General features: G+C 40.4%; 1 protein-coding gene across 4 annotated transcripts in view; it reads left to right on the top strand.

Annotated features, from left to right (window-relative positions):
- KCNG3 (potassium voltage-gated channel modifier subfamily G member 3) overlaps positions 1–21,542 on the top strand; it is a 60,306-nt gene that overhangs the window by 34,668 nt on the left and 4,096 nt on the right. For 2 of the 4 annotated variants that reach the window (XM_073897356.1, XM_073897357.1), the window contains exon 2: positions 9,820–10,248. In XM_073897356.1, coding sequence (XP_073753457.1) covers positions 9,820–10,248 — 429 coding nt within the window. Of the gene's footprint in view, positions 1–9,819; positions 12,937–21,542 lie in introns of those variants that run through there. The other 2 variants (XM_025868132.2, XM_025868131.2) reach the window with 1 other exon arrangement.

The following is a 21,542-nucleotide window of genomic DNA, read 5'->3' as shown; positions in this document are numbered from 1 at the left end:
ATAATCAATCTCCTATGCATAGACGTTTCTCTATCTTTTTTTATCCTTGCGTATTACAAGCAGTGGATCTCGTACAGTTCTTGTGTGAATATGAGGGTAAGTGTGTGGGATAAACTCTTGCAGTGGATGGCTGGGTCTCATGTGCTGTATTAAGCTTGATATATCCTGCCAATTACTCTCTTAAATGGCTTTACCAATTTGTGCTGCAGCCAGCAGTGTATAAGAATACAGGCAGAATTCTTGAAAGAAGAAAGAACGGAAGGCTAGAGCATTCATCCTTGCCTTCTCTTTCTACTCAGGAAGGCACTGAACTGATCTCCTTTTGAGTGTGAAGGGAGGACTGTGAGGCCAGAGTTGGTTTGTAACAATAATTGTAGTCACAATTTGCTAAGAACTTACTATTATTTTTTTCACTTACTATTATTTTATATTATTTCATTTAATTCTTATGACAGCCTAAGAGATAAATTCTATTATTGTCACCATTTAACCGATGAAGAAAATTCAGGAGGAGAGATTAAATAGCTTATCCAAAGTTCCGTAGTGAGTTACTAGTGGAGAGGGGTGGCCTGCCTCAAGATCCTGCTATCTTCCTCCCTGTGCTGTATAGTTTCATGTACAAAAGAAGAACATAGTATTTTTATTTTGGGTAAAAAATGACCAAAGTCTATTATCTTTACACACACACGCACATTTGTCTTTAAGGAACTTATATTTCCTCTTTCCCCACCAAAACAATAAGGTTGATTTTTAAAATCCTTTTCCAATTTAAAGATAATTTGAAGCTATTATGTCAAAAATATACCTGTACTTCCATGTTTGTTGCAGCATTATTTACAATAGCCAAGACTTGGAAACCATGTAAGTGTCCATTGACAGATGAGTGAATGACAATGTGGTGCGTATATAATGGAATATTATTCATCCATATAAAGAAGGAACTCTTGCCATTTATGGCAATATGAATGGACCTTGAGGGCATTTTGCTAAGTGAAATAGGTCAGACAAAGAAAGATAAATACTGTATAATCTTACTTACAAGTGGAATCTAAAAAGAACCAAACTCAAAGATAGAGAGAACAGTTGCCAGTGGAGGGCCTTAGGGATGGGAGAAATGTGGGTGAAGGTGTCAAAAGGTACAGACTTCCAGTTACAAGGTCAATAGTTCTGTGGGGATGTAATGTACCGCATGGTGATTATAGCCAACCATACTGTATTGTATATTTGAAAGTTGCTGTTAAGTAGATCTTAAAAGTTCTCATCACAAGGAAAAATATTTGTAACTATGTGAAGTGATGGGGGCGCCTGGGTGGCTCAGTCAGTTGAGTGGCTGCCTTCGGCTCAGGTCACGCTCCCGGGGTCCTGGGATCAAGCCCCACGTCGGGCTCCCTGCTCAGCAGGGAACCTGCTTTTCTCTCTCTCTCCCTCTGCCTGCCTCTTTGCCTACTTGTGCTCTCTATCAAAAAAATAAATAAAATCTTTAAAAAAAAACAAAAACTATGTGAAGTGATGAATGTTAACTAAACTTATTGTGGCAATAACAGTGTATACATATATCAAATCATTGTGTTGTATATCTAAAACTAATACAATGTTATATATCAATCACATCACAATAAAACTGGAAGAAATAGAAAACAAATTTCATTTTATTTATTTATTTATTATTTATTTATTTTAGAGATTTTATTTATTCATTAGAGGGAGTGAGAGAGAGCACACAAGCCGGGGGAGAGGCAGAGGGAGAGGGAGAAGCAGACTCCCCGCTGAGCTGGGAACCCGACGTGGGGCTCGATCCCAGGACCTGGAGATCATGACATGAGTTGAAGGCAGACACTTAACCATCTTAGCCACCCAGGCGCCCCTAGAAAACAAATTTTAAAGATAATTTAATAGGAATAGTTATTGGGATTTGAATTGATGTAGCATTTTATGTCATATTCTTTTTCATTTCATTTTATTTTATTATTATTTTTAAAAAAATTTTGGAGAGGAAGGGGGGTGGGAAAGGGCAGACGGAGTGGGAGAGAGAATTTTAAGCAGGCTCCAGGCCCAGTGCAGAGCCCCTTGTGGGGCTCGATCTCATGACCCTGAGATCATGACCTCAGTCGAAATCAAGAGTCGGACCCTTAACTGACTGAGCCACCTAGGTGCCCCTATGCCATATTCTTTTTTTTTAATATTTTATTTATTTATTTGACAGAGAGAGAGATAGCGAGAGCAGGAACACAAGCAGGGGGAGTGGGAGAGGGAGAAGCAGGCTTCCTGCAGAGCAGGGAGCCTGATGCGGGGCTCGATCCCAGGACCCTGGGATCATGACCTGAGCCGAAGGCAGACACTTAACGACTGAGCCACCCAGGCGCCCCATGCCATATTCCTATACATTGTGATATACTTATTTTTAATATAGTTTTGTTATAATTACATATGTGTGTATATATATATATACACATATATGTACAAATGTGTTTACATGTATAAAATTTATAACATGCATGGAATAACTATTTCAGATGGTTTTCTGTTCTGTTGTATGTTTGCGTAGTTCATTTAGCTTCATCAGATCAACTATCTGGTAAAAATATTCAGTCTTTGACTGTTTTTATATTTATATTTCTTAATTGTCCCTGTTGTATCAAATTTTTTTTTAAAGATTTTATTTATTTATTTGACAGAGAGAGGGAGAGAGACAGCGAGAGAGGGAACACACACAGGGGGTTTTAAGATTTATTTATTGTAGAGAGAGAGCACATGAGTGGGAGGGGCAGAAGGAGCAGGAGAGAGAATCTCAAGCAGACCCCGCCCTAAGCGTGGAGCCCAACCTAAGGCTGGATTCCCAGACCCAGAGATCATGACCTGAGCCAAAACCAAGAGTCAGGTGTTCAACCAACTGTGCCACGCAGGCACCCCCCCCATTTTAACCATTTTTAAGGGTACACTTCAGTAACATTATAGGTATATTCACATCGTTATGAATGGATCTCCAGAACATTTTCATCCTGAGAATCTGTAACTATCTGCGTATTAAAAAACAACTCCTCTTTCTCCTCCCCTGCTAGCACCTGGTAACCACCATTCTACTTTTCATTTCTATGAATTTGACTACTTTAGATTATCTCATAAAAGTGAAATCATACAGTATTTGTCTTTTTGTAGCTGGATTATTTCACTTAGCATAATGTACTCAAGGTTCATCTGTTTTGTAGCATGTGACAGATTTCCTTCCTTTGTAAGGCTCCATTGTATGTGTATACCACATTTGTTTATCCATTCATTGTTGATGGACCTTTGGGTTGCTTCCATCTCTTGGCTGTTATGAATAGTGCTGCTATGAACACAGATGTGCAAATATCGCTTCTAGACCCTGCTTTCAATTCTTTGGATATGTACCCTGAAACAAGATTGCTGGATCATATGGTAGTTCTATTTTTAATTTTTTTGAGGAGCCCCCCCAATAATTTCCTTTAGTGACTGCACCATTTTGTAATCCCACCAACAGTGACCAAAGGGTCCAATTTCACCATACCTCCACCAACACTTGTTATTTATTTATTTATTTTTAATAGTAGTCATCCTAATGGGTGTGAGGATACATCCTCATGGTTTTGATTTGCATTTCTCAGATGATTAGTGATGTTGAGCATCTTTTCATATGCTTGTTGGCCATTATATATCATTTTTTTTTAAAGATTTTATTTATTTATTTGAGAGAGAGAGAGAGAATGAGAGACAGCACGAGAGGGAAGAGGGTCAGAGGAAGAAGCAGACTCCCTGCTGAGCAGGGAGCCCGATGTGGGACTCGATCCCGGGACTCCAGGATCATGACCTGAGCCGAAGGCAGTCGCTTAACCAACTGAGCCACCCAGGCGCCCCCATTATATATCATTTTTGAGAAATGTTTATCGAACCCTTTGCTAATTTTTTAATTAGGTTATTTGATTTTTTTTTGTTGAGTTTTAGGAATTCTTCATATATCTTGGATGTTGACCCTTTACCAGATATATGATTTGCAAATAACTTCCCCCTTTCTATAGATTGCCTTTTTTGATTAAAAAAACATAAAAAATTTTTAAAAGATTTATTTATTTATTGTAGAGAGAGAGAGAACGCACGAGTGGGAAGGGCAGGAGAGGGAGAGAGAATCTCAAGCAGACACTGCATTAAGTATGCAGTGATTTAAAGATTTATTTAGGGGCGCCTGGGTGGCTCAGTCTGTTGAGCATCTGCCTTCAGCTCAGGTCATGGTCCCAGGGTCCTGGGATTGAGTCCCACATCAGGCTCCTTGCTCAGCAGGGAGCCTGCTTCTCCTTCTGCCTGTCACTCCCCATTTGTGTGCGCGCCCTCTCTCTCTCTCTCTCTCTCTCCCTGACAAATAAATAAAAGTAAATAAAAATCTTAAAAAAAAAAGAAACGTCATTAAAAAAATATTTATTTGAGAGACAGAGAGCGCGAGAGCGCGGGCGGTTGGGTGGTGGGGAGGAGCAGAGGGAGAAAGAAACCCAAGCAGATTCTGAGCTTAGGGCGGAGTCCATTGTGCGGTTCAATCTCACAACTCTGAGATCAGACCCAAGTGGAGACGAAGAGTTGGTGGATCAACAAAGTGGGCCACCCAGGCGCCCCTGTAGATTGCCTTTTAATTCTGCTTAGAGATTGAATCCTTTGACACACAAAAGTGTTTGAGTTTGATGTAGTCCCATTTGTCTATTTTTGCTTTTGGGGTCATACCCAAGAAATCATTGCCAAGTCCAATGTCATGAAGTTTTTTCCCTGTTTTCTTCAAGGAGTTTTATAGTTTGAGGTCTGTAATCCATTTTGAGTTAATTTTTGTATAAGGTTTCAGAAAAGGGTCCAACTGAATTTGATACCCTTTTGGATAGTGTGCTTCGGTAATCCCTTGAAGGTCCCGGAAGAACCTAAAAGCTTCTTGTGGCTGTGGAGTGGCTATCCCAGGCCCTTGAGTTCTTTCAAAGTCATTTACATTGTACTGGACAAACATCTGTGGGCACTTGCTAAGTGTCTGATGGGTCTGGGAAATGAGAGAAGGTAACAAAAATAAGGTGGGGAACTCTCTGGGGTGATGTGAATGCTGTATATCTTGATAGGAGTTTGGATGATAGAGGTTATGGCTTTATCAAAAACTCAGTGAATGCACACTTAAGGTTTGTGTATTTCATTGCATGTAAAGTTTACATCAAAAGAAAAAAATGAAAAAAATATTGAACTCTAGTTAAAGATATGCACTTTGAAGTTTTTAGAAGCAAGTGCACTTTGTTCTTAAAAAAGAAGGATATATTGGGGCGCCTGGGTGGTTCAGTCCGTTAAGCATCTGACTCTTGGTTTTGGCTCAGGTCATGATTTCAGGGTTGCGGGATCGAGCCCTGCGTTGGACTCCATGCTCTGCCCTTCCCCCCACTTGCACATGTGCACACGCGTGCTCTCTCTCTCTACAATAAATAAATAAATAAATAAATAAATAAATAAATAAAATCTTAAAAAAAAAGAAAAAATGAAACAAATATTGAACTCTAGTTAATGATATGCACTTTGAAGTTCTTAAAGGGAAGTGCACTTCCCTCTTTAAAAAAAAGATTAATAGATGGGTAGATAGGTGAATAGGTGATAAACAAGTATAAAATATAAATGTAAATGAATTTGGGGCGCCTGGGTGGCTCAGTTAGTTAAGCGATGGCCTTCGGCTCAGGTCATGATCCTGGAGTCCCGGGATCAAGTCCCGCATCGGGCTCCCTGCTTAGCAGGGAGTCTGCTTCTCTCTCTGACCCTCACCCCTCTCATTCTCTCTCTTATTCTCTCTCTCTCTCAAAAATAAATTTAAAAAAATTTAAAAAAATGTAAATGAATTTGCTCCATGTTTGAAATTTTTCATAATAAAATGTTGATGGAAAAAGATGAGAAGATAGTACACGGGGAGACTTACTTTTACCTCACACACCGTAGTTACTGGCCTTGTATGTTTTGTCTAGCCTTTGTCCGGGTGGGAGGGCGAGGGGTAGAACTGTTTAGTACTAAAGGCATCTGCTCCCCCTTTGGAGCCTCTGGAAACCTCTGAGTCATTCCCAGATGTGCTTTCTATCACGAGGGATCCGTCGAGTGACCCATGGTAGCCAGCAATTGTGGTACCTACAGGAAGGAGCACATTTTACGGCATACCTCAGGGTACAATTATATGTAACCGAAACAAAAATTTCATCAAGCTATACTCTGCACTCTGATATTTTCTATTCCAATTTCTGAAACAAATGTCAATTTTGATCCATTAATGGGTTAAGAACTGACAGTTGAAAAAATGCTGCTCTAACACATAAACCATGGAGACCAAAAGATTGACATCTATCACGTCACATTCACAGTGAACATTGCCATAAAAACCTTTAGCGTTTTCAGATATTCCGTAGAACTTCAAAGCCCAAGAGACCCAGGTTTCGTTACACGTGCCACCGCAATCTCTCAGTTGTGTGACCTTGGCAAAGATGTTTAACTTCCTAACCTCAGTTCCATCATCTGGAAAATGGGGCTATCAGGGGAAATACACACTTCATAGAGTCCTAGAAAAGGACTAAATGAAGTGATATCTGTAAAATGCTTCACACAGTGCCCAATGGAAAGGCTTCAAGAAGTGGTAACTATTTTTATTAGCCATGAATTCGTAGGCTTCTGTGTTTGGGCCTTGAAAGAAATCAGAATGGGCTTCCAAGAAATATGGTGTCCCTCAGTATCTTTTTTTTTTTTTAAGATTTTATTTATTTATTTGACAGAGAGAGACACAGCGAGAGAGGGAACACAAGCAGGGGGAGTGGGAGAGGGAGAAGCAGTCCTCCCACAGAGCAGGGAGCCCGATGCGGAGCTCAATCCCAGGACCCTGGGATCATGACCTGAGCCGAAGGCAGACGCTTAACGATGGAGCCACCCAGGTGCCCGCCCTCAGTATCTTCTTTCCTTCTCTTTTCCTGTTTGTTTGTTAGAAGTAACCTTGGGGAGTACCCGACTGTTGGCTATAGCCCTGAGTAAAACAGTACTCAGTTTTCTAGCAGTAGGTGGTGGTGGCTTTGGCGAGAATGCCATTTGGAAACCTAGGGCGTTTTGGCAACCCTCATTGTGTTTGTTGTCGGTGACTGCCTTGGCATAGTCCTAGGTGAAAGAGGGATGCCTGGGGTGTCTCACTGATTCATCCCTTTGGCATGGAATTCTGGATAAACTGCATCTGACTTGGGGAGGGGGGTGGGCAGGAAGAGCCCAGAGGGCCTCATTACAGAGGTGTTTACCTCTTTGAAATTCCCTTACTGAGGGATTATTTGGATTTCCTCCTTTTTAATCTGAACAATTTTGGCTGCTGGTGGAAATAATTAGAACATGTTCTGGTATTTTTGGCACCATTAGAATTTTTGCTCTTCTTAATTGAATAGAATCTTTGGGTTTTATTGCTGGGAGAGCCCTTACAGGATCAGTGTGAGCGCGCGCCCAGCAGGCCGCCCGGCAGGCCCCTTTGAGCAGGCGCGGCAGCAGGCCTTGGGCATCGCTTGGCTATGGGGGCGCTCTCTCCAGGCCGGCTGGGGAGGAGGAGACAGCACTCTAGCTGGAGAGGCGGTGCACTTTAACCACAGCCAACCTAGGAAAATAAGGACCATCACTACTGTGTGCTGTTGCAATCCCTTCGGAGTGTGCATCGTACTGCTTACCATATAGACCCGTTTATTACTAGGATAGCGTCCAATTTAGAGATCTCGGTAGCTTAATGCAACAAAGATGTATTTGTTGCTCACATATCTTGTCCAATCTGAGTCAGGGTGGGGAATGTCTGTCTCTCCGTACGGACATGCAAGGGCTTGGGCTGGTAGGGGCCCCAACCATCTTGTAGCCGTCTAGGACACCTGCCTTCCAGGTTGTCATGGCAGGGAAGAGAATTAGCACTCACCCTTCTGTGCTTTTGCCCAGAAGTGATAGAGTCATTTTGCTCTTGGCTCATTGGTCTAAACTGGTCACATGACCCTGCCTGCCTGCAGGGGGGCTGGAAATATGGGGGGACCTATGGAATAGTTGATAAACATTACCAAGGAGAAGTCATATGTGGTATTCTATTTGCTAAAACTATATATTGGGAAAAAAATGCATCTTCCTATTCTCTAGAACTACCAAGTTTCTTTACCTGCCCACTTTCCTAAGCCTCCAGATTCAAAGAGGCCATCATGGCAGCCACTTTCACTGATGGCCTGGTGGGGACAGGGCAGCTGTGGCCAACCACAGGGTAATGGCATTCATGAGCAGAGCAGCAAATAATACAGTAGAGAAATAGTGGGGGCAGCTGTGGCTTCATGATGACTTGGTGTGGTTACTTTGTGTGGTAGGCTGAAAAACACTCCCCCTTTTGCCCCAAACATATCAGGTCCTAATCCCTGGAACCAGCGGGTGTTACTTATATGGCAGAAGGGGTTTTACAGATATGATTAAATTAAGGATCTTGAGATGAGGGGGTTATCCTGGCTTAGCCCAGTGGGCCCTAAATGCTATCACATGTATCCTCATAAGAAGGAAGCAGAGGAATCTGACACTGTGACAGATGAGGAGGCAGAGACTGGAGTGATAGAGCGACAAGCCAAAGAATGCCCACAGCCCCCAGAAACTGGAAGAGGCAAGGAGTGGATTCTCCCCTAGAGCCTCTGAAGGGATTGTGGCCCAGGAACTGGGGAACAGGGCAAGAGTGAGAATTTTCTTTCTGTACTCTCTTTTTTCATCTTTTAAATTTAAACCATGTGAATGTACTACCTATTCAGTAAATAAAATTAATCTTTACAGCCCTGCCAACCCTATAGTAGGGGAACATAGTTCAATTTATTTATTCAAGGCTTTATTTATATCAAGGCTATCAAAACCATGTGCTGAGATTTAATTTCCTCAGCCTTGGGGAGTACAGGCAAGGGCCAGGGGAGCTAGAGCCCCCCGGGTTGGTGTCTTTGACTTCAAGAATACTACCCCTTGCTGCCAGTGTGCTATGTAAATATTGTTATTTCCAACACGTGCAGTGATGTGGAAAGGTTAGTCAATACAGCTCTAGGTGAAATGTGGCCTTATATTTTAAAATACATGTCACATAAAAAGAGCTATGGAAAACAAACCAACCAACCAGTTGGGCCCTTGGGGAAGAATCTAGTGATCATTTCACTCCAGTGCAGGAGCCCTCAGCCTTTTTTCCATGGTGACCCTTGCGATGAGGATGGTCATGACCTGGCGCTGTCCCAGTGAGGCTACTGGCGCTCCTGCCAAACCCCCAAATTAGCTCAGCTTCCGTGTTTCCCACAGGAGCCTGCAGGAAAAGAAAGCAATGTAACATGTTAGGAAATGATCTTGAGTTCACTCTTATTTACCAAGAACTAAATCACTGAAAACTTGGGTATGTCCACTGTCTGTAAGAACTGTCACTGACATCACAGTGGGGACCGCTGTCCTCACAGTGTAAATAACACTTCATATTGTGGCTAGCTGCATGGAAGGTCATTTTAAAACACCAAGTAAGAGATCAATTTTCTAAAAGATTAGTGACAGGCAAAAAAAAAGAAAAAACCTTAGTGGTATTCATGCAGTATATAAATAGAAACTTGATCAATTCAATTTTCATTTGAACTGTAATCTTTGTAGTTCTGTTGTGTCCTGGTGGGTCTGATGATGTTGGTAATGCTGTCTGTTCTTTATGTTTTCTGGAAAAAGTAACTGAAATCGTTTGTCGGTGTAGTACTATCTGAAGATATCTAAGAGCTATTAAAATGCTTAAAAATAAAATGATCAATTCTTCTTTTGTTCTCTTGACAGGATAATTGAAGCTATCTGCATAGGTTGGTTCACTGCAGAGTGCATCGTGAGGTTCATCGTCTCCAAAAACAAGTGTGAGTTTGTCAAGAGACCCCTGAACATCATTGATTTACTGGCAATCACACCATATTACATCTCCGTGTTAATGACAGTGTTTACAGGCGAGAACTCTCAACTCCAGAGGGCTGGAGTCACCTTGAGGGTGCTTAGAATGATGAGGATTTTTTGGGTGATTAAACTTGCCCGTCACTTCATTGGTCTCCAGACACTTGGTTTGACTCTCAAACGATGTTACCGAGAGATGGTTATGTTACTCGTCTTCATTTGTGTTGCCATGGCAATCTTTAGTGCACTTTCTCAGCTTCTTGAACATGGGTTGGACCTGGAAACATCCAACAAGGACTTCGCCAGCATCCCTGCTGCCTGCTGGTGGGTGATTATCTCTATGACTACAGTTGGCTATGGAGATATGTATCCTATCACCATGCCTGGAAGAATTCTTGGAGGAGTTTGTGTTGTCAGTGGGATTGTTCTCTTGGCGTTACCTATCACTTTTATCTACCATAGCTTTGTGCAGTGTTATCATGAGCTCAAGTTTAGGTCAGCTAGATATAGTAGAAGCGTCTCTGCTGAGTTCCTCAATTAACGCATTGCAAATCGATTCTTACATACAGTTTGGCAGAAAGAGTTGATGCTACTTCCTATTCATTATGCAGTTCTTGCTGGGTGAGCACTACAGTGGTACTGTCATCATGTTGGTAGGGTAAAAATTATCCTTTCCAGCTGAAGGGATGAAAAAATTTCCTTATAATGGAGTAAATAGGATTGAGACTTCAAAGGAAAAGTAATAACTCCTAGAATAAATTTTAGGATCTTATTTTATTTAGGCTTGTCTCCTCCTTGCCTTGAACAATTACACTTTTTGTGTTTGTTTTAAAGTATATTATTTGAACATTTTAAAACTGAAGGTACTATTTTCCAAATGTTTTTCCATCTTATGAATTCAGAAGAAGCTTGGAAGTTACAGTGTTTTTTGTTGGAGAGTAACATTTTCATTTCTAAATGTTTTATAATCTCTCATATCAATGTCAGAAGTATCCTGGAAACATATGTCACACGCAGGAACTGTTTAACAAATACTTTAAAAATTTTGGCCAAATTTTAAACTGTATAATGGAGCTAGATACAAGCAAGGATAGTATTTGAAAAACTTTTCCAGCACGTTTCTCAATTCCCTGATTTATTTTTGTTTCTATTATTCACTTTATCATACAGCTTCATGGAAGCTTGAGCATGTTTTCTTTTTTCCATTTTGGTTTTCTTTTATCTCTTTACTGAAATGACTCAACAGAGTATTTCAGAATAAGGAGAGCTTGTATTGTTTAGCATTTTATTGGAGTTCATTTTACTTGAATTCATTGCTGTTACTAGGTGATAATTGTCCTAACATTCAGATGTCCAAACAATATTTCCAACATAAAAATGATAATAGAGATAGTTTGATATTACAACCCATATTTATCTTCTTCTGCTCTTAATTTTTTTCCGTGGGTTTAATAAGACTTACCAGATGAAAGGATGTTTACATAGCCTTTTTATACCAAAGTCATACTTAGATGTTGTCACTGGATTATCATAAAAAGAGAAATTAAATATTTCCTTACTCTTGGTTGCTATGTAGCTAAGCCAATTTTAAGCCAGCTAAAAACAATGAATATATAATTGTTTGATCTGAGCTTCATCATTTTGAATTGCAGCTACACCAAAACTTCTTATATCAATGTTGAACAATATGCCACATTAATCTGGGTAGATTATTAGGACTAGATAATATAAAACTTATAACTATTTAGTGCTAAATTTTAGCAATATGAATTAAGATTTTCCTTTGTTAACCAGTTGCCATAAAGAAGTCGGTAGACAAACACAAAAAATTAAAGTCATAGATTCACAAATAGTTTAATGTTGTACACTGTAATTTAATGGGAGTGTAGAGGGTGGGTAGAGAAGGGATGGGACCTGGATATATTTATTGAAGAACAGAAATGTTCCTTTGAAGAATAATAGCCATCATCTAGTTCAGACCTCAGTTAGTACAGGTAGACAATCAGGGTAAGAGAGGTTATGACTATGGAGGAATTAGGGCCAAAACCTGGATCACTAGAAACCTACCTACCTGGCCCAGCAGCTTTCCTTTTTTTTTTTTTTTTTAAGATTGATTATCTGAGAGAGAGAGAGGGAGCACAAGTGTGCGGGGGCTGGAGGTGGGGTTGGGAGGGGCTGAGGGAGAGGGAGAGAGAGAATCTTAAGCAGACTCTGTGCTGAGCCTGGAGCCTCTCACAACCCTGAGATCAGGACCTGAGCCAAAACCAAGAGTCAGAAGCTTAACTGACTCAACCACCCAGGCACCCCACCCAGCAGCTTATTCTCAACACATGTCTGGGGTTTGAGAAAAGCCCCGAGAAGCCACACTTCTTTGCCATTGCCATTGCTGGCGTAATAATAACAAAACTGTTCCTTTTCCGTGACATTTTGGCCATTAAAAGAATCTCACCTCATCTTTTTTACTACTCTACACTGGTATGCTACTTATTATATGCTCAAAATAAATTCTGTTATTTATTGTATATTTATTGTATTTTAATATATTTGAAATAAATGGCATGGATTTATTTTTTCTTACCTGTTTTGATTAGGCTTTGCGATTCATGCAAATAATATGCAGATGTTAGCATCCCCATATTACTAATAAAAATATGGTAGCCATCCATTTTGCTGGCACTGGGAAGCCTTCATGGGAATATGTCTTATGTTCCCAAGTAAATTAAAACTATCTCGAGGGCTGAGACCCGCTTTTCTTGCACACACCTTCATATCCCCACAATGTCTGTGACAGATTTGGGCACAGACTATTTTTGACTGATTTAGGGGGAGAAATTTCTGTGTGAAGAGGCAAGGAGAAGCACACAGGCAAATGTATACATGTGGAGCCACACATGTGAACACACACAGACTTTGAGGCTGCCCTTAAGTAACAAGAAATCTCTTGTTGGTGATGGCAGACTAAGGACTTCTTTTTTTTTTTTAAGATTTTATTTATTTGAGAGAGAGAATGAGATAGAGGGAGCATGAGAGGGGGGAGGGTCAGAGGGAGAAGCAGACTCCCTGCTGAGCAGGGAGCCCGATGCGGGACTCGATCCAGGGACTCCAGGATCATGACCTGAGCCAAAGGCAGTCGCTCAACCAACTGAGCCACCCAGGTGCCCCAGACTAAGGACTTCTAATGACTAATTCTAATGACAGCTCTGCTACCCATTTACTAAGAACGATGATGAGAAATGATAGAATAGTTTATTCATGAGTTAAAAAAATATATTGCGGATGTTGTCATTTTCTAGGAACAGAGGCATTTTTCTTACGACTTTCCCTGAATGTTACTGCCTTAAAAAAGTCACTTAGTTGCACTTTCTTTTTTTCTTTTGAAAGAGAGAAAGAGAACGCGAGGTGAGGAGAGGCAGAGAGAGAGGGAGAGAGAATCTTAAGTAGGCTCCGCACCCAGTGCAGAGCCCGACACAGGGCTCGATCTCACGACCCTGAGATCATGACCTGAGCCGAAATCAAGAATTGGATGCTTAACTGACTGCCCTAGGACTACTTCTTTAGTTGTGCTTTTAGACATTTCTCATAATTCCATCTTCATGGCACAAACACTTTCATCAGGATCTCTGTGAGTACCAGTGAGTCAGATATTATCCTAAGTTATTACGATGCCCAATGAGGAAAGAGGAAATTTTGTTCTGATTTTACCACACGTGAGATTGTGACTTAATCTTCCGTATAACTTGTCTTGTATCCTCTAAATTGGTGTTTTTTCAGATTAAAGGTATAAATTATAGCATACATTTAAAAGTGAACATACTCTTAAAAACTCAAGGCCTTATTTATCTCTTTCTTTTATGGCTCTATTGTTATTGTGGGTGGCTAGTTGAAACTACCGTTTGCATTTGCTTTGCTTTTGGGTTTTGTAGTTACTTGTAACCATACATTTATAAGTTCTCCCTTTCTTGAAAAGGTAGAAATATATTCTTTCACAGTGGCTGTCAGTAAATCAAAGTAATATTCTGTTTTTAAATTTTTGTCCAGATGTCCTGCCTAAGTCTCTGGTGACCTGGGAGGTGGGGAAGATGGGGTTACATTGGATATTGGTGTTGGAAGGATTTCCTTCGTTGGCTTGGTATTTTCTTTTTTTTTTTTTAAAGATTTTATTTATTTATTTATTTGACAGAGAGAGAGAGAGAGACAGTGAGAGAGGGAACACAAGCAGGGGGAGTGGGAGAGGGAGAAGCAGGCTCTCCTCTGAGCCGGGAGCCGGACGTGGGGCTCAATCCCAGGACCCTGGGATCATGACCTGAGCTGAAGGCAGGCACCTAACGACTGCGCTACCCAGGCGCCCCTGTTGGCTTGGTATTTTCTTTTTTTTTTTTAATATTTAATTTATTTATTCGTGAGAGACAGAGGGAGAGAGAGAGGGAGAGGGAGAGAGAGAAGCAGAGGGAGAAGCAGGCTCCCAAGGAGCAGGGAGCCCGATGCGGGACTCAATCCCAGGACCCCGGGATCATGACCTGAGCCGAAGGCAGACACTTAACCATCTGAACCACCCAGGCGCCCTGGCTTGGTATTTTCTAAAAGCAGCTGATTTTTTTCTCTTTGCTAAAGAAATGAAAAATAAAAAATGAAACCTCCTAGTTATGCTTCACTGTTAAGCTTCTCCAACTCCAAACTTAACCCATAGCTTCACAAAATATTTCCAGAGTTCTCTGATCCTATGAAAGTGTACATTCACTTATGGTGTACAGTATACAGTCCAAACAAATATGGTGTAAATATGTCCTAGGGCCATAGTAAGTTAGAACTAAAGGGCCCTGGAGACCTCTGGTCTACTTGCCCCCTTCCTTCGCCCTTTCTCTTGTCCTTATGTCAGCAGCCAGGGAAGTGTGCTTCCCCTGGCTTGTGATTTAGCTCTCATCCGCATTTGCCTGCGACTTTCTTCATTTTTAGCACTGAAAGTCCCCCATCCAGGGAAGTCCCTTCATCTCAGGTGAACTGGGACAGTCGGTCACTGTAGTGTCAGGTTAGGCCCCAGAAACCTGGTTTCCAGACTTTTAGTTCAGTAGTCTTTGACATACTTCTGTTTTAGAACATCAGAAAGCATGAAGGATTTCTTGTTTAAATATTTTCTATGGGGCTTTGGAGCCCTTTCTTATAGGTATAAAGAGCAAATGCTCCTTTTAGACACCCTAGATGTCAGGAAGGATGGCTTGGGACCAGTGTATAGGGAACTCAGACTTCTGGTAAAGGTTTTCAATTGCAGAACTTCATAGTTGCACACCCATTCACATATATACAAATAAGTGCAATTCATAGTTATCATTGCATTATTTAGGGGTACAGATTGAGAAGGGTCATAGCTGAATAAGGAGTAGCATGGGTTGACACTTCCATGGAAATTTTTTTTTTTTAAGTAAGCTCTAGGCCCAATGTGGGGCTTGAACTCATGACTCTGAGGTCAAGAGTCGCCTGCTCTACCGACTGAACCAGCAGGGCACCCCTTTCATGGAATGTTCTGTAAAAATTCCATTTCGGTCAGGGAAGGTGGCCTACACTTCTGTCTTTATTCAGCATGCTTTTATGTGGTGTTTTGCTTCCTGCTTTTCCAGACCCATCTACACTCAGAGAACTGTGCCTATCAGCTCTGCCTCATGCTGTGGAGCCTTCCAAAGACTTGTGAAAGAAATGTCATCTGCCAGTGTGATTACATTGTCCCGTTCTGTGATTAACTTTTTTTTTCTTTCAACAATTCCCCACTTAGGCCTCAACTTCCAGATTTTTCCAGTTTTTTATCAGACACTCCCAATAAGTACTTAAACTTTGGACCATTAGCTTAATTGTCAGTTGATTAATGACTGGAATTTGAAAACCTGCATTAATGCTATAACTTAAACAACTCAATTTTAAGTAGCTTTGGTGAGAATCCTTTGATTGAACACTCAACTGAGTACAGTGAAAGCAAAATGACATTTAGTGGATGAAAGCCTGAGGGAGTAAATATTTGGATCTCACCTACCAGAACTAAGTAATGCCGTGTCACTTATATCTGAAGAAGTGATTTTGCTTTATTTATGCAACGTTGTATTAGGATTGAAATTAAAATTTCACGTACTTTTGTGTTTTTCCTCTTCTTAGACATCAATTATTTAATTTGTTTTGAAATAATCCTGTAATTCTGCCCATGACTGAGTAGAGGCCACATACATACAGAATATGTACTATTGTAAGGTGTTTTGTTTTTAAAGAAAGGACACATAAGTAATGACAGGTGTTTTTGCTGTATTAATATAGAATGATTTGTTCAACTTACATATTGCTTTTTAGCTATGCTACAAGCTTGATCTTGCAGCTCTGATGGAATTCCGTGCTTTCCTTCTCTACAGCATAGAGGACAGGAGAATTTCACGTTTTGGGGGGAGAGCAGCATTTGAGTTATAAATCCTGAACTCTGATATAAGAGGGTATGTGTGTGTGTGTGTGTGTGTGTGTGTATGTGACCATACCTATACATATATTTATTTTGTCTTATTGTTTTAGCCAGAGCCAATATTTTATATGAAACACTTAGAGGTAAAAAGGCAAAATCATGAAATAGATGAAGGCTTAGCTTTCAGATTCAAGTGGAGGGCTGTTTTTGTTTGTAGGACGGAATTGGACAAGTTGCAATTTTTGCTTTGAGATAAACTGCCTAACTTCTTATCTGTATTTTTATTCAGTTTTTCTTATCATTTGGAAGGTTTTAAAATAAATAGTATCAATCATAGTTGTAAATTAGAATAATGGGTCATGATCCCCTTCGTGATAAGATTCATTTTAGAATAATTTAAGGGAAATCACCTTTTATTAACTCTTCCAACCAACTCAGTTGAAAAAGATCAGGTGGAAGTTGAGCAACATATGTATGTGTCTTTTTCTTTTTCTTTTTTTGTTTATGTCTTTTTCTTAAGTACATTTTTTTAAAATTTATGCACCTTTATGTGCTTCCTTGCAAGGCAGAGAGAGATAGGAACACTGTAGCATGCAAGAAATAATTAGGTGCGTCCCGCTTTTTGTAATAAATAGGTTTCCCAACATTTGTATGGGAAAAAAGTTGGTAAACTTCATCATATTTCACATACACAATAATGGATGTGTACAGGTACTCAGCTAGGGAATCCTTTTAACCTGTGAGTCAACCTTCTTTTGTGTTATTATCCTCTAACATATGTGTTTTTTTTTAAAATGAAAGAACATCAATTTTTTTTTTTAGATTTTATTTATTTATTTGACAGAAAGAGACATAGCGAGAGAGGGAACACAAGCAGGGGGAGTGGGAAGCGGAAGAAGCAGGCTTCCCGCGGAGCAGGGAGCCCGATGCGGGGCTCGTTCCTAGGACCCTGGGATCATGACCTGAGCCGAAGGCAGATGCTTTAAGACTGAGCCACCCAGGCGCCCCACATATATGTTTTTTTAGATTTGATTTTTCATGTATATAAGAATGAGGTCTCTTGAGAAGGGCATGCCTGCATAGGAATCAGAATCAGATCAAATTACTGGAAAGCTACCATGTGTGAAATCAGAGTCGAGGAATTACATTTGACTTAACAAGGAGGATTTTTGTCAGCTAATGAAATATGAGGTGGTCCTAACAATGCATATTTTAAAAATTGAGATATAATTCACATAGCATAAAATTGATCATTTCAAAGTGTACGATTCTGTGATTTTTAGTACACTCACAGAGCTATGCAACCATCACCACTCTCTAACTCCAGAACATTTTCATGTACTCCATACTCGTTAGCACCTATCCCCTGGTAACCGCTAATCTACTTTCTGTCTTTATATAGTTTTGCCTATTCTGAACACTTCACATAAATGGAAACATGGCCCTTTGTAAAGTCTGGCTTCTTTCACTCAGCATAATGTTCTCAGGGTTCATCCATGTTGTAGTGTGAATCAGGCCTTCGGTCGTTTATTGTTAAGCAAGGTTCTTTCCTGTGGGTACACCACATTTTGTTCACCCATTTCTCTGTTGATGAATATGTGGGTTGTTTACATTTTGGGGATGAAATGGACAATGCTGCTGTGAACATTCATGTACAGGTTACTGTGTGAGCATGTTTTCCCCTCCTTCCCGTATATACCTAGGAATGGAATTACTGGGTGGTCATGGCGACACTATGTATAACTTTTTGAGGAACCGCTACAGTTTTCCAGAGCAGCTGAGCCCTTCAATATTCCCACTAGCAATGTATGAGGGTTTCAGTTTCCCCACATCCTCCCCAACACTTATTTTCCTTTTTTTTTTTTTTAATAATTGCCATCCTAATGGGTATGAAGTATCTCATTGTGACTTTTTAAAAAGTGATCTCCACATGCAACGTGGGGTTCAAACTAATGACCCCAAGATCAAAAGTCAGATGTTCTACTGCCTAGGCCAGCCAGGTGCCCCTCATTGTGATTTTGATTTGCATTTCCCTAATGACTAATGATATTGAGCCTATTTTCATGTGCTTATTGATTATTTACGTATCCTTTGGGACAAATGTCTATTCAAATAATTTTCCCATTTAAAAAATGGGTTATTTGTCTTTTTATTGTTGAATTATAAGACTTCTTTATATATCCTGGATACTAGATCCTTAACAGATATATGCTTTGCAAGTATTTTCTCTCAGTTTGAAGGTCGTCTTCACTTTCTTAATGGTATCATTTGTAGCATGCAAGTTTTAATTTTTGATGTAGTCCAGTTTATCTTTTCTTTTGTCTCTTGTGCTTTTGGTGATGTATCTAAGAAACTCAGGGTCATGAAGATTTACTCCTGTGTTTCCTTCTAAAAATTGTATAGTATGAGGCCTTACTTTCAGGTATCTGATCCATTTTGAGTTAATTTTTGTATATGGTATGAGGTAGAGGTCCAACATCATTTTTTGGGAGGCAGTATCCAGTATCCTCTACATTTGTTGAAGAGACTATTTTTTTCCACCATTGAGTGGTATTGGCATAACTGTGAAAAGTCAGATTACCATAGGTGTATGGGTTTATTTCTGGATACTCAGTTCTCTTCCATTGATCTATATGTCTGTTATGCCAAAAGTATAGAGTAGACTCAGTAGTAAGTTTGGAAACCAGGAAGTGTGAGTTACTCTTTACAAGATTGTTTTGGCTATTATGGATCCCTTGCATTTCCATGTGAATTTAGTTTCAGCTTGTCCATTTCTGCAAAAAAGGCAGTTGGAATTTTGATAGGGATTGCACTGAATTTTGATTGAGAATGTCAATCAATTAAGGTAGTACTGCCATCTTAACAATATTGAGTCTTCCGATCCATGAACACAGTATGTCCTAACATTTACTGAAGTCTTTAATTTTTTTCCCAGTGTTCTGTAGTTTCCAGTATAGAAGCCTTGCACTTCTTAAGTATTTATTATTTTTGATGCTATTGTTAATGCAACTTCTTTCTTAATTTCATTTTCAGATTATTCATTGCTAGTGTATAAATACATAACTGATTTTTGTATATTGATCTTGTGTCCTGGAACCTTGCTGAATTTAATAGCTTTAATAGTGTTTTGAGAATTCTTTACAGTTTTCTCTACATAAGGTCATATCATCTGCAAAGAGAGAAAATTTTACTTCTTCCTTTTATCTCTTTGTCTTACTGAAATACCCCTGCTAGGACTTCTAGTACAGTGTCAACTAGATGTGGTAAGAGCGGACATCCTTGTCTTATTCCTGATCTTAGGGAGAAAACTTTCAATCTTTCACCATTGAGTATGACGCTCTCCGTGGGTTTTTTGTAGTTACCCTTGAATGGGTTGAGAAAGTTTCCTTGTATTTCTAGTTTGTTCAGTGCTTTTATCTTGAAAGGTTTTTGGATTCTAGAAATATGTTTTAATGAAGAGATGGGTAGATTTTGTTGTGAGTTGAGTTGAACTGTGTCAGGAAATAAATTTTGTTGGGGCGCCTGGGTGGCTCAGTTGGTTAAGCAGCTGCCTTCGGCTCAGGTCATGATCCTGGAGTCCCGGGATGGAGTCCCAGGATCGAGTCCCGCATCGGGCTCCCCGCTCAGCGGGGAGTCTGCTTCTCCCCCTGACCCTCCCCCCTCTCATGTGCTCTCTCTGTCTCAAATAAATAAATAAAATCTTTAAAAAAAAAATTTTTGTTGAAGCGAGTTTCTAAATCTGTACAGGATAACTAATCAGGTTGAAGCCATAGAAGTGCTTGGGATAGTTTTTATGGTTCGTCAATTGATGTACATTTAATGGTTTCTAAGACTATTAAACCGATTCTCTTCCTTAACTCGTTAATTTGAGTTTGTGTTCACTTGCCTGAAGATACAGAGACTCATAGATACAAAAAAGATAATGTGTTTCTCTTGGTTGGGTTTTTTGTTTTTTAAGATTTATTTATTTATTTTGGAGAGAGAGAGAGAGAGCACAGGTGCACACGAACCCAGGGGAGGGGGCAGAGGGAGAGGGTGAGAGAGAATTCTAAACAGGCTCCATACCCAGCGTGGAGCCCAGTGCAGGGGCTTCATGACCTGAGCCAAAATCAAGGGTCGGATGCTTAACTGACTGAGCCACCCAGGCGCCCCCGTTGGTTATTTTGTTTTGTTTTGTTTTTTAATGCCTCTTTATTACCTGACTTGCACTTCTCATACTCAGCTAGTACAGGAGTACCGGCAGGAGGCTGGAGGGTGGATAGAGGCTGGCTCCATCTCTATGAACAGTCCATGTTAGAGCTGTTACATGCAGTTCTCTCCTTCTGCCTGTCTTGGGGATGCTTGGTAGAAATCTCGAGAAGCAGGGAGACTGTCTGTGCTTCCTGGAACAGGGTTTCCGAGCGTGTGTAAGTCTGCCTCTTCCCATAACAGTAGTTATAGGAAGGGCAAGAATCACTGAATTACTGGGAGGGGGAAGGAGTCATCTCCAAGATAAGACTTGATAGTTAATTACCTGTGGCATTGCTTTTGGAAATGGTTTTTGTTTGTTTGTTTGTTTGTTTGTCCTTTGTGTGCACATAGTAGGAGTGTTTGCCTAACAAGTATCCATACTGTGCTGGGCCCTGTGGGGTACACAGAAATGACTATCAGCTGGCCTCACCCTGGCAGATGCCCTTTGAAAAACCCATCCTGTTCTGTGCAAAAGATCCATCCTTTGCATCCTTTGGTTTAACCTGAGGGTCCTTTACACAAATGCTAAGCCCCAACTTTTTTTTTTAATATTTATTTATTTTAGAGAGAGAGAGCACACGTCAGAGAGGAAGCACGGGGAGGGGCAGGGGGAGAGGGAGAGAGAAACTTTAGCAGACTCTGCTCTGAGAGCAGAGCCCGACCTTGGGCTTGATCCACAACCCTGAGATCATGACCCAAGCTGAACCCAAGAGTCAGATGCTTATCTGACTGCACCACGCAGGGGCCCTGCTAAGCCCATTTTTAAAAATATAATCCCTCACCATGAATATAATCATCCTGAAATTCCTCTAGGAGATTATGTCAGTAAAATAATTCGAGAAAAGTTCAATAACATCTGTAAACAACACTTCCCCAAATGGTTTGGAAGATCACTTGCGAGGTCGTGTTTTGCTGTCTGACTAATTTTTAACGGATAGAGAATCCCCTTGGCATATTT

This window comes from Callorhinus ursinus, unplaced genomic scaffold, assembly GCF_003265705.2.
Source record: "Callorhinus ursinus isolate GAN/ISIS: 27379988/994484 unplaced genomic scaffold, GSC_fseal_2.0 scaffold10, whole genome shotgun sequence".
NCBI classification, from domain to species: domain Eukaryota; kingdom Metazoa; phylum Chordata; class Mammalia; order Carnivora; family Otariidae; genus Callorhinus; species Callorhinus ursinus.
Note: the sequence above shows the minus strand (reverse complement) of the source record. Positions and strands in the feature narration are given on the sequence as shown.